Source organism: Eleutherodactylus coqui, chromosome 10, assembly GCF_035609145.1.
Source record: "Eleutherodactylus coqui strain aEleCoq1 chromosome 10, aEleCoq1.hap1, whole genome shotgun sequence".
In the NCBI taxonomy this organism is placed as follows: Eukaryota; Metazoa; Chordata; class Amphibia; order Anura; family Eleutherodactylidae; genus Eleutherodactylus; species Eleutherodactylus coqui.
The window spans coordinates 6,187,193-6,200,304 of record NC_089846.1 but is presented as its reverse complement, the minus strand read 5'-3'; the positions used below and the strand labels follow the sequence as shown (position 1 = coordinate 6,200,304).

Below are 13,112 nucleotides of genomic sequence, written 5' to 3'. Positions count from 1 at the left end.
ATTATGTCCGGTAATGGAGACTGATAATCCGGCACCGGTTAGGACATTACTGTAGTTTTTAATGCTGGCTCCCGTTAGACGAGGTTTCACATCCGGTGTTGTGCAGTATAGGAGCGTCCTTCATGTACTGTGTGTATACAAGTGTGTTATTACGCCTCATGTATGTCATACATCTTGTGAAGTTAATAACAATTAAAGTAGATCATCTGTGGTCCGTACGTGGCTGGGGGCAGACATATTTGCGTTTTTTACTTTGATTTCATGAAGCACCATTTCCAAATGTTTTCCCACAATAGGAGGAGCTTAGCGGCAGCGCGACTGTGCGCATCTGACAGCAGGAATATATATATTTCTTTTAATTTTAGGACCTGTACTGTTGGTACATGTCTACACTGGTACACTGTAACAAACTGCCCCTGTGTGAGCAGAACCAGGCCACGAGGTGCTTACAGCCACTGACTGTAATCAAAGATATTCCAAATCCATGACCGCAAGCAGTGATGTCACAGTACGGGGATAATACACTCTGTGATGTCACAGTACGGGGATAATACACTCTGTGATGTCACAGTACGGGGATAATACACTCTGTGATGTCACAGTACAGGGATAATACACACAGTGATGTCACAGTACAGGGATAATACACACAGTGATGTCACAGTACAGGGATAATACACACAGTGATGTCACAGTACGGGGATAATACACAGTGATGTCACAGTATGGGGATAATACAGTGATGTCACAGTACAGGGATAATGCACACAGTGATGTCACAGTACGGGGATAATACACAGTGATGTCACAGTATGGGGATAATACAGTGATGTCACAGTACAGGGATAATGCACACAGTGATGTCACAGTACTGGGATAATACACAGTGATGTCACAGTACGGGGATAATACACACTGATGTCACAGTACGGGGATAATACGCACAGTGATGTCACAGTGCAGAGATAATACGCACAGTGATGTCACAGTGCAGAGATAATACGCACAGTGATGTCACAGTGCAGAGATAATACGCACAGTGATGTCACAGTGCAGGGATAATGCACACAGTGATGTCACAGTGCAGGGATTATGCACACAGACGTGTCACAGTGCAGGGATAATACACACAGTGATGTCACAGTGCAGGGTTAATACACACAGTGATGTCACAGTACAGGGATAATACACACAGTGATGTTACAGTGCAGGGATAATACACAGTGCTGTCACAGTACAGGGATAATACACACAGTGATGTCACAGTGCAGGGATAATACACAGTACTGTCACAGTGCAGGGATAATACACAGTGATGTCACAGAACAGGGATAATACGCACAGTGATGTCACAGTGCAGGGATAATACGCACAGTGATGTCACAGTGCAGGGATAATACGCACAGTGATGTCACAGTACAGGGATAATACACACAGTGATGTCACAGTGCAGAGATAATGCACACAGTGATGTCACAGTACAGGGATAATACACACAGTGATGTCACAGTGCAGGGATAATATGCACAGTGATGTCACAGTGCAGGGATAATACGCACAGTGATGTCACAGTACATAGATAATACACAGTGATGTCACTACAGAAATAGTACAGTGATGTCACAGTAAGGGGATAATACACACAGCGATGTAACAGTAGAGAGATTATGCACCAAGTGATGTCACAGTACAGGGATAATACACACAGTGATGTCACAGTGCAGACATAATACACAGTGATGTCACAGTACAGAGATAATACACTCAGTGATGTCATGGTACAGGGATAACACAGTGATGTCATGTCGCAGTACAGAGATAATGTACCCAGTGATGTCACAGTACAGAGATAATACACACAGAGATGTCGAAGTCCAGGGATAATGCACCCAGTGATGTCACAGTTCAAGGATAATACAGTGATTTGATGTCACAGTACAGGGATAATACGCACAGTGATGTCACAGTACAGGGATAATACACGCAGTGATGTCACAGTGCAGGGGTAATACAGTGATTTGATGTGACAGTACAGAGATAATGCACACAGTGATGTCACAGTACAGGGATAATGTACACAGACATGTCACAGTGCAGGGATAATACACACAGTGATGTCACAGTACAGGGAAAATACACAGTGATGTTACAGTGCAGAGATAATGCACACAGTCATGTCACAGTGCAGGGATAATACACACAGTGATGTCACAGTACAGGGATAATACACAAGCAGTGATGTCGCAGTACAGGGATAATGTACACAGACATGTCACAGTGCAGGGATAATACACAGTGATGTCACAGTAGAGAGATGATGCACCCAGTGATATCACAGTACAGGGATAATACACAGTGATGTCACAGTGCAGAGATAATACACAGTGATGTCACAGTACAGAGATAATACATACAGTGATGTCACGGTACAGGGATAATACAGTGATGTCATGTCGCAGTACAGAGATAATGCACCCTGTGATGTCGCAGTACAGAGATAATACACACAGAGATGTCGCAGTCCAGGGATAATGCACCCAGTGATGTCACAGTTCAAGGATAATACAGTGATTTGATGTCACAGTACAGGGATAATACACGCAGTGATGTCACAGTACAGGGATAATACACGCAGTGATGTCACAGTGCAGGGATAATACAGTGATTTGATGTCACAGTACAGAGATAATGCACACAGTGATGTCACAGTACAGGGATAATGTACACAGACATGTCACAGTGCAGGGATAATACACACAGTGATGTCACAGTGCAGAGATAATGCACACAGTACAGGGATAATACACACAGTGATGTCACAGTACAGGAATAATACACACAGTGATGTCACAGTGCAGGGATAATGCACACAGTGATGTCACAGTGCAGGGTTAATACACACAGTGATGTCACAGTACAGGGAAAATACACACAGTGATGTTACAGTGCAGAGATAATGCACACAGTCATGTCACAGTGCAGGGATAATACACACAGTGATGTCACAGTGCAGCGATAATACACACAGTGATGTCACAGTACAGGGATAATACACACAGTGATGTCACAGTGCAGGGATAATGCACACAGACATGTCACAGTGCAGGGATAATACACACAGTGATGTCACAGTGCAGGGTTAATACACAGTGATGTCACAGTACAGGGATAATACACACAGTGATGTCACAGTGCAGGGATAATGCACACAGTGATGTCACAGTGCAGGGATAATACACACAGTGATGTCACAGTACAGGGATAATACACAGTGATGTCACAGTGCAGGGATAATGCACACAGTGATGTCACAATGCAGGGATTATGCACACAGACATGTCACAGTGCAGGGATAATACACACAGTGATGTCACAGTGCTGGGATAATGCACACAGACATGTCACAGTGCAGGGATAATACACACAGTGATGTCACAGTGCAGGGTTAATACACACAGTGATGTCACAGTACAGGGATAATACACACAGTGATGTCACAGTGCAGGGATAATACACAGTGATGTCACAGTACAGGGATAATACACAGTGATGTCACAGTGCAGGGATAATGCACACAGTGATGTCACAGTGCAGGGATAATGCACACAGACATGTCACAGTGCAGGGATAATACACACAGTACAGAGATAATACACACAGGGATGTCACAGTGCAGGGATAATACAGTGATATCACAGTGCAGGGATACTATACAGTGATGTCACAGTACAGGGATAATACACACAGTGATGTCACAGTACAGGGATAATGCACACAGTGATGTCACAGTGCAGGGATAATGCACACAGTGATGTCACAGTACAGGGATAATACACACTGTGATGTCACAGTGCAGGGATAATACAGTGATGTCACAGTGCAGGGATAATACACACAGTGATGTCACAGTACAGGGATAATACACACAGTGATGTCACAGTGCAGGGATAATGCACACAGTGATGTCACAATGCAGGGATTATGCACACAGACATGTCACAGTGCAGGGATAATACACACAGTGATGTCACAGTGCAGGGATAATACACAGTGATGTCACAGTACAGGGATAATACACAGTGATGTCACAGTGCAGGGATAATGCACACAGTGATGTCACAGTGCAGGGATAATGCACACAGACATGTCACAGTGCAGGGATAATACACACAGTACAGAGATAATACACACAGGGATGTCACAGTGCAGGGATACTATACAGTGATGTCACAGTACAGGGATAATACACACAGTGATGTCACAGTACAGGGATAATGCACACAGTGATGTCAATGTGCAGGGATAATGCACACAGTGATGTCACAGTGCAGGGATAATACACACTGTGATGTCACAGTACAGGGATGATGCACACAGTGATGTCACAGTACAGGGATAATACACACAGTGATGTCACAGTACAGGGATAATACACAGTGATGTCACAGTACAGGGATAATACACAGTGATGTCACAGTGCAGGGATAATGCACACAGTGATGTCCAAGTGCAGGGTTAATGCACACAGACATGTCACAGTGCAGGGATAATATACACAGTGATGTCACAGTGCAGGGATAATACACAGTACAGAGATAATGCACACAGTGATGTCACAGTACAGGGATAATACAGTGATGTCACAGTGCAGGGATAATACACACAGTGATGTCACAGTACAGGGATAATGCACACAGTGATGTCACAGTGCAGGGATAATGCACACAGTGATGTCACAGTGCAGGGATAATACACACTGTGATGTCACAGTACAGGGATACTACACACAGTGATGTCACAGTGCAGGGATAATACACACAGTGATGTCACATTACAGGGATAATACACACAGTGATGTCACAGTACAGGGATACTACACACAGTGATGTCACAGTGTAGGGATAATGCACACAGTGATGTCATAGTGCAGGGATAATGCACACAGTGATGTCACAGTACAGGGATAATACAGTGATGTCACAGTGCAGGGATAATACACACAGTGATGTCACAGTGCAAGGATACTAGACAGTGATGTCACAGTACAGGGATAATGCACACAGTGATGTCACAGTACAGGGATGATGCACACAGTGATGTCACAGTGCAGGGATTATACACACAGTGATGTCACAGTGCAGGGATAATACAGTGATGTCACAGTGCAGGGATACTAGACAGTGATGTCACAGTGCAGGCATAATACACACTGTGATGTCACAGTACAGGGATGATGCACACAGTGATGTCACAGTACAGGGATAATACACACAGTGATGTCACAGTACAGGGATAATACACACTGTGATGTCACAGTGCAGGGATAATACACACAGTGATGTCACAGTACAGGGCTAACACACTACCCCGCCAACCGCTTCCTGCATTATATACAATAGACTGGACGACTTCTACGTGTTTACTGCTACAATTATTTGCAAGACAAATCTCGTAAAATCCTCCATTCTGTCGAGCAGTGAAGGCGAGTTGTACTTGGTGGGTTACCATTCATGTGGGTGCAGAGTCATGTAGCAGTGACCCCTCGCTGACGGTCAGCTGGCCTTCTGAAGGGTCATTTTCACTGCTGCCCCTCCAATACTAATCCCATTTCCAAAGCAACAGACCAGGAAATAACGCGTCTGTCGTACCGCTAAATGGACAATATTCCATAAACTATGTGCAGTATAGTGCAGGTGGATTCTGTAATTTGTGCTTCCTCCAGCAGGGGGCGATCCTGTGCGTTCATCATAATACAGATACTTATATTTATATGTTCGCAGTAAAGCATTGTTGGCGCCGTTGTCTCCATGGCTGCTGATATCCACTGATTTATATGGGAAGATTCGCCATTTTGCGGTAAGTGTGATTAATTAAAGGGGTTGTCGAGGACTGGGTTATTGATGACTAGAGATGAGCGAGCATACTCGCTAAGGACAATTACTTGAGCGAGCATTGTCCTTAGTGAGTACCTGCCGGCTCGGAAGAAAAGGTTCGGGTGCCGGCGCGGGTGAGTGGTGAGTTGCGGGAGTGAGCAGGGGGGAGCGGGGGAGAGAGAGATCTCCCCTCCGTTTCCACCTGCCCTCCCCCGCCGCTCTGAGCCCCGCCCGCCACCCGAACCTTTTCTTCCGAGCCGGCAGGTACTCACTAAGGACAATGCTCGCTCAAGTAATTGTCCTTAGCGAGTATGCTCGCTCATCTCTATTGATGACCTATACTTGGGATAGGCTCTCAATAGTTGGCCAGTGAGGGTCCACCGCCTGGCATCCTCGCTGATCAGCTATTCAATGGGCCTTTGTGCTCATGCACTGAGCTGATTTCTGCAGTAAGCAAACAGCTCTGTTCTAACTGCAGTGGCCAGACTTGGTACTGCAAGCCAAGTTCCCATTCACTTCAATGATAACCTTGCTTGTAATACCAAGCCTGGTAACTGCAATGGGAACAGAGCTGTCTGCTTCCTGCAGAAATCCGCTCAGCAATGGACCTCTGCCGATTAACTATTGATGGCCTATCCTAAAGATAGAGCCTTAAAGGGACTGTTCTGTATATTGTGATGGATATCACTTCTTGTGAGCGGTACATCCGGTGAAACTTCTGTTATTTGATTTCCTTTTTGTGAAAGACACTATGACAACCAGGCGGCCAAAAGGGTAGTGAATGTTATTGGATTTAGTTTTGCAATGTATTATGAGGTTCTGATGCAGCTGTGATCTTTAATACACGCCGAGGCGTGTGCTGTGAGGCTCTGCGGCAGCCGAGGCGTGTGCTGTGAGGCTCTGCGGCAGCCGAGGCGTGTGCTGTGAGGCTCTGCGGCAGCCCAGGCGTGTCTGTGAGGCTCTGTGGCAGCCGAGGCGTGTGCTATGAGGCTCTGCGTCAGCTAAATAGTGCAATATGAGGTTCTGCAGCAGCCGAGGCATTTATTATGAAGTTCCACGGCACCTGGGGGTGTGTATTGTGAGGCTCAGCAGCAGCTGAGGTGTTAGGAGGTTCTGCAGCATCCAATGTGTGTATTATGGAGTTTTGCAGTAAATAAGTTGTACATTATGAGGTTCTGCAGCAGCTGAGATGTGTTTTTAGAGGTTCAGCAGCTGGCGTGTGTATTATGAGGTTCTGCAGCAGCTGGGGTGTGTACTATGACGTTCTCCTTTAAACTACCATTATAATACATGCCCTAGCTGCTGCAGAACCGCTTTGAAATGCACAAAGAAATCTGAATGTCAGTCACTGATGACTGTCGGCTCACACAGCGGCGCGGGTCCTGAGTAATTGATTGAGCCATCTTTCATCCTGGAATGAGGGCTAATCTGCATAACCTTTTCCCAGGAATCATTGCATGGCCTATACGACTCCCTACACCAATTTGGAGATCTCCACAAGGTGAACGGGCACCCCTTCTGCAATCATTAGTTCTGACTCTCTTCTTGATGTCTTTGTGATACCTCCCCATAATTTAGCACCTCGCACCCGGCACCCAGTGATCCGGCACTTTCCATTCATGTTTGGCATGCACTCTGAATGAAGGTGCAGCCTATTGTGTATGTGATTGTCCGGTGCTGACAAGCCTGGTCTTGCCCTAATTACACCATATTCACTGGTGCTATTCACCCGGTGGGCGCACCCCTAGTGGCACAACCTGCTCTCCCTATTTACATAAGCTAATATTACCTGCGGGCGTTCACCTGCCGCTCTCAGTCATACATACAACAAGGGGCGTCCAGTCTAGAATACCCCTATACTCACAGCCTATTGCGGGATTAATACAATCACATGATGCCAGAATTGCACTTTTTTTATCACTCTGCTTTTGGGAAATCTAATAAAAAGCGATCCAAAGTTCGTGTCCCCCCCAAATGGTATCAATGCAAACCACAGGCCAGACATCGGTAAATATACCGCACTTGGTCCTGGGCTTTAATCCCCGCTGATAGCTGATATATGCCAATCAAGCAGGAGCAGGTCGGATCCTCAGCTGTCAAGCACAACAGAGGACCCGGAGGAGAAGGGAGAAGCGCTTTTTAACTGCTTCTGCCTTCTTTCCAGGCTACATAGTGCTCAAGAAGTGCTATGTACTAACAAGTGGAAGTAGTATTTCCACTATGCGACCTGGCGATGATGTGACCAACAGGTGCCCCCTGTTACAGCAGAGCTGCAGGGACCTAGCAGACCCAGATCAGCTCTGTGACTGATGTCACTACAGGGGGATGTAATGACTGGGGCTCCTATGGATTCAGCTCCTAGGGATGCCCCAGCTACAGTGGAAAAGTGTCCAAATAAAAAAAAAAAGACAATGTGAACGACCCCCAGAGATCTTATATGATGTCCCGGGGACATGGATGGTAAAAAAATTACGGAATAAAATAAAAATATATACGTTAAAAAAACTTTAACAAAACGGAACTCCTTTATTTCTCCATCGCCGTCCCTGTTTGAGGGCTTGTTGTATTTTGCGGGACGAGTTGTATTTTTCAATGGTGCTATTTATTGTACCATAGAATGTACTGAAGAGCTTTGGAAAAAAATTGTAAGTGGAGAGAAATGGGAAAAAAACATCATTCCGCCATCTTTCAGAGCGTCTTGTTTCTATGGCGCACAAATTGCAGCAAAAATGACCCGATAACTTTATTCTGCGGGTCGGTGCGATTACAACGATACCAAATTTATAGGTTGTTTTTTTTTGCTGTACTACTTGTATATATTTTTTAAAGATATTTAATTTTTTGGAATTATTTTCTGTCTCCATTTTCTGCGCACAATAACTTTTTTTAAATTTTTTCCTTAGCATAGCTGCCCGGGGCTCATTTTGTGCCGTATGTCCTGCAGTTTCCATTTGTACCGTTTTTGAATACATAGGACTTTTTGATCGCTTTTTATTACATTTTTCTCTTGGAGAGGGGGGGACCAAACGAGCGCATTTCTGGCGTTCTTTATTATTATTTTTCGGACGACGTTCACCATGCGGGGTAAATAATGCATTACTTAGATAGATCAGACATTTACAGACGCAGCGATACCAAATACGTATTTTTTCTTTATTATTTAGAACTTTTATTGTAAATAAGGCAAAAGGGTTTTTTTTTTCACTTTTATTCCTTTTTTGTTTAAATAATTAGTAAAACTTTGTTTTTATTTTTACAATTTCTTTTAGTCCCCGGGGGGGACCACAAACAGTGATGCTTTGATCGCTCCTGCAGTATGATGTACATCACAGAAGGGGAAATATAGAAAATTAAAAACAATTACAGAAAACTGCTATTACTTACTGACTGAGGAGGGCAGATTACTGCATCCTCTCACCATGCAGGTAGCTGACTACCAAATGGAGTAGCGAATTACACCTGTGAGGGCACCGATGAGACAGCCACTCACACTGCCTCTTGATATATGCCATAGCATTACATCATACTGACAGGCAGTCTATCTGGCCACCCCACGGGGATGGCTTGATAGGTGTTCTGACATGACAGCCCTGGGGTCTTTCAGAAGGCCTCCGGCTGCCACGACACCCATACCCCCCCCCCCCCCCCCCGATCTCACCGCGGGAGGGGGCTGTACGGGACCCCCAAATATCGTTCGGGGGATTTAAATGCCGCTGTCAGAATTGACAGCGGCATTTAAAGGGTTAACAGCCCCGATTGGCTACGCGGCGTGTTGGGGCTGTTGCCCGGGGGTGTCAGCTGTAATAAACAGCTGACACCCGCGATGTATGGAGGGAGATAGCGGCGTTATCTTTCTCCATACATGTCCTGCAATGGCAGGACGTAAACACACTATAGGGCCGTCACTAAGGGGTTAAAAAAAAAACTATACATTTAAAAACATTTTTGTAAGCTTTTTACCCTCAATAAAACAAAAAAGGCAGTGAAAAACTATATTAAAAATCGTCCTATATGTCACGGAAAAATAATAGGGCAGCAAAATCACCCAGTGGGTAAAATCTGTACAAAGTGCCTGGACCTTAAGGGGTTAAGCAGTCCCACTGAAAATTACAACTCGTCCCATAAAAATCAACAACCCCCCCCCCCCTCCGGCAGAGACGTCCATGGGGAAATGAGAGGTATGATTTTTTAAAAGTGGGCAGGAAAAACCAAAAGGGATAAAAGAAATCCCTGTCCTTAAGGAGGTAAGCAACCAATGCGGTGGAAATCCTAGTAATCTGGCACAGATGAAGAACCAGCGCTGGTGTAGCACTATGGGAGTATGGTGCTGGACGTCCTCCAGAAGGTAGGTGCTCTTACCGGACTGTCTGCTAATGTCGGGACTTCTGATTCTCCGGCACATCAAATCATCTCACTTTTACTATCATTGAAATTATAATGTCTGATGGAGGTCCGACCATTCATCTGAGAGGGGGTGCCTCTTCCCTCACCTGTCGGAGAGATGCATGTGCAGTTGTGCGTCCTACCTCTGGGGGTGCCACAATTGTTAGATGCCCCTTCAGACTTGCACAGAGGTCGGACCCTCATAACCATATAGTAGATGTATCTGGTTCTAGTACTGGACTATATAGCCGTTCCATACATGACATTCCATAGGCAGATGTCCTGCCACCTCCCTTCTGTGAATGAAGCCCCCCGGAGCACATAACCCCCCAGGGCTGCAGAGTGCGGGTGAGACGGGTCTGCACTCACTCTCCATCTTCATTGTCACTTCTGTTTTACTCGTTATTTATAAAATTTATTTAAAAAAATGATAAAATGCAAATGTGAAAATCTGTGGAGAACATAAACGGACATTATAGGGGGGGAGCTTTAAGATAGGTCATTAGAGGCCTGATCTGTGGGGGTCCAGCTGCTGCGACCCCACCCCCCAACCCATCCTGAGCAGGCCTTCATTCCAATGATAGATAGGTGGCCACCTTATTAGATAGCACTGGTCCCCTTCTGGATCGATGGAGGACTACCTACCTGGTGATTGGTCAGCATTGCTCACATATTCAGCACTGGCCAATCACAGGGCAGTGCATATTGTAGTTAGAAAATAGTGGCTGCCATCTTGGCCACCAGATAACAGGTGCCTGAACCAGCTGGACGACGGCCAACACAGTCAACTACAGGTAATATGCCCCTTCCAGCCTTCGGACAGAATTGTGGAGGGTCGCTATGAAGGAGAACAGTGAGAGAAACGGCTGAGCGAACCGCACTGCGCTGTTTCTGTAACCCCTATATAGGTCAAAGGAATTTTCACAAACTGCATAGCACAACGACGTACGCCGCTTCCATTGCTCACGGTGCTATACTGTTTGCTTCGTTTCCATACCGTCTTAGAAGTTATGTAGTACAATGTTCTCACTTATTTCTGTCCTTCTGGCCGCCATTCAGGGTGGCTGAGGGCAGTGGGGGCAGAACAGGAAATAGGTTCCAGAGGAGGAATCCGCACCCATCAGACTGTATCCTGTGGACATGCCATAAATATCTCAGGACTATCCCTTCAAAGGAGAACTCCCAAAAAGGCGATATTGTCATATAGACCTATAAGAGGAGAACTTTCGGGAGGGTCTTTGAGCAGTGATGGAAGTACCTGAGCTCCATTGAATCAAGGACCCCAACCAATGTGGGCAGAGATCATACCACCAGTCAATAATAATTAAGGTGACTCCAAAGCTCTTCATTGTAGAAGAAACCCCAACCCACCTGCCGACGAATCAGAGCAGATGTCTGGATTTTGCGTCACTTTTGGTTCATATATATCGGTAAGAACAGAACCGTGAACAGGAGGATGCCAATCATGATAATGGCGGCCCCGATGCCCCACACGCTCTGGCAGAAGCCCCGGAAGCCAGTCTGTTCAACGGAGATTAGGCCATCTGGACCCGCCTGGTCTTCCCCGCTGCTGGACAATAGATGTAATGTAACCAGAGATCCTTTACCTTCCAAAGAGTCCTTCTTTTTCACCCAACACAGTTTGTATCCATCAGCCCAGACTTCTTGAAGAGTCTGCATTTCTGATGGAAGCTGGGCTACAATCTCAAGGTTGGGCTGCATTTTTGGCACCCCTTCCTGTGGGATTTGAGCCAATGTCCGGCAGAAAGGGCAGGGAAATTCCTGAGACTTCCTGATGAACAGGCAAAGTCTAGAGAGACACTCCATGCAGAACGTGTGAGAACACGGAAGAAGCAACGGCGTCTTGAATATGTTATCATAGGAGATGTAGCAGATGGGACACTCAAGGAGGCTGCTGAGATGTTCTTCAGGATCCTCTTGCCGTGGAGTGGTTGCCGCCATGTCGTATCCAGATCTTTGACTCGCTCTGCTCCAGAATAAGACTCTCTCTAGGTTGGATCTTTCCCCTGCGGAGACACAAAGTCCTCTTCAATCACCATCTCCTCCCTGAGTAATGTCTACTAAGTACACTATGGGATCTTACCCGTCTTGTGCCGAGAGCCTTCTCCATCTCCATTTTTACGTCCTCTCCATTGGGGCACTTCTCTGACATGAAATCTTCTTACTCGGCAGATATCTCTGTATGTATGTAGCTTCCGTCCTTTCTTCGCTTGGTAACCAACAGTCAGCTTCGGGTTTTATCCAGCCTTGAGCCAAGAATGATTCTTGGGTCACTCGTCCTTCCCTCATCACATAGCAACACAAACAATTGAGGAAGGAAACAATGCAGACACTTTGGAGGAAACCATCAAACACGTTCTCTCCCAGGAGAGGCAGGACGGACGGTTACCCATCAGACGCGAATAGCTGCGAACGGGACATTCAGGTCCTCATTTATATCATGGAGTTGTGTTCTGCAGTAAATCATTCAGAGGTCGCATTAATTCGCATTGATCATGGACGGGGCCAGAAGCTTTCAGGATTGGAGAAGCATGGCTGCTTTCTTCTAGAAACAGCACCACTTCTGTCCAAGTGGGCCCCAAGCCTATATACTGCCTGACGTGAAGTGTGAAATGGCTGTCCCCACCCATGGGCAAAAAAAACATTCATTTTACAGGCATTGAAAAAGCCAATACACAAAATACCCAACATATGTTGGAACCACTAAGAATTATCTGAAGTGACAGAGTACTAATGCCACCCATAGTGGCCCAATAACAAGTGTCCCCCTTAGTGGCCCTGATAGTAATAATGAGCCCCTTAATGGCCCCAGTAATAGTGACACCTGCTAGTGGC

General features: G+C 45.8%; 1 protein-coding gene across 1 annotated transcript; it reads right to left on the bottom strand.

Annotated features, from left to right (window-relative positions):
- Nucleotides 1–9,510: 9,510 nt before the first annotated feature.
- On the bottom strand, nt 9,511–12,514 carry LOC136579968 (RING finger protein 223-like). The gene is made up of 2 exons (XM_066580100.1): nt 12,361–12,514; nt 9,511–12,283 (listed from the first exon to the last, which is right to left on the bottom strand). The coding sequence occupies exon 2, from the start codon at nt 12,216–12,218 to the stop codon at nt 11,664–11,666; it is 555 nt and encodes a 184-aa protein (XP_066436197.1). The 5' UTR covers nt 12,219–12,283; nt 12,361–12,514; the 3' UTR covers nt 9,511–11,663.
- Nucleotides 12,515–13,112: the final 598 nt, after the last annotated feature.

Coding starts and splice junctions, on each gene's coding strand:
- LOC136579968 (XM_066580100.1), bottom strand. CDS start 12,218: ATGGCGGCAACCACTCCACGGCAAGAGGATCCTGAAGAACATCTCAGC.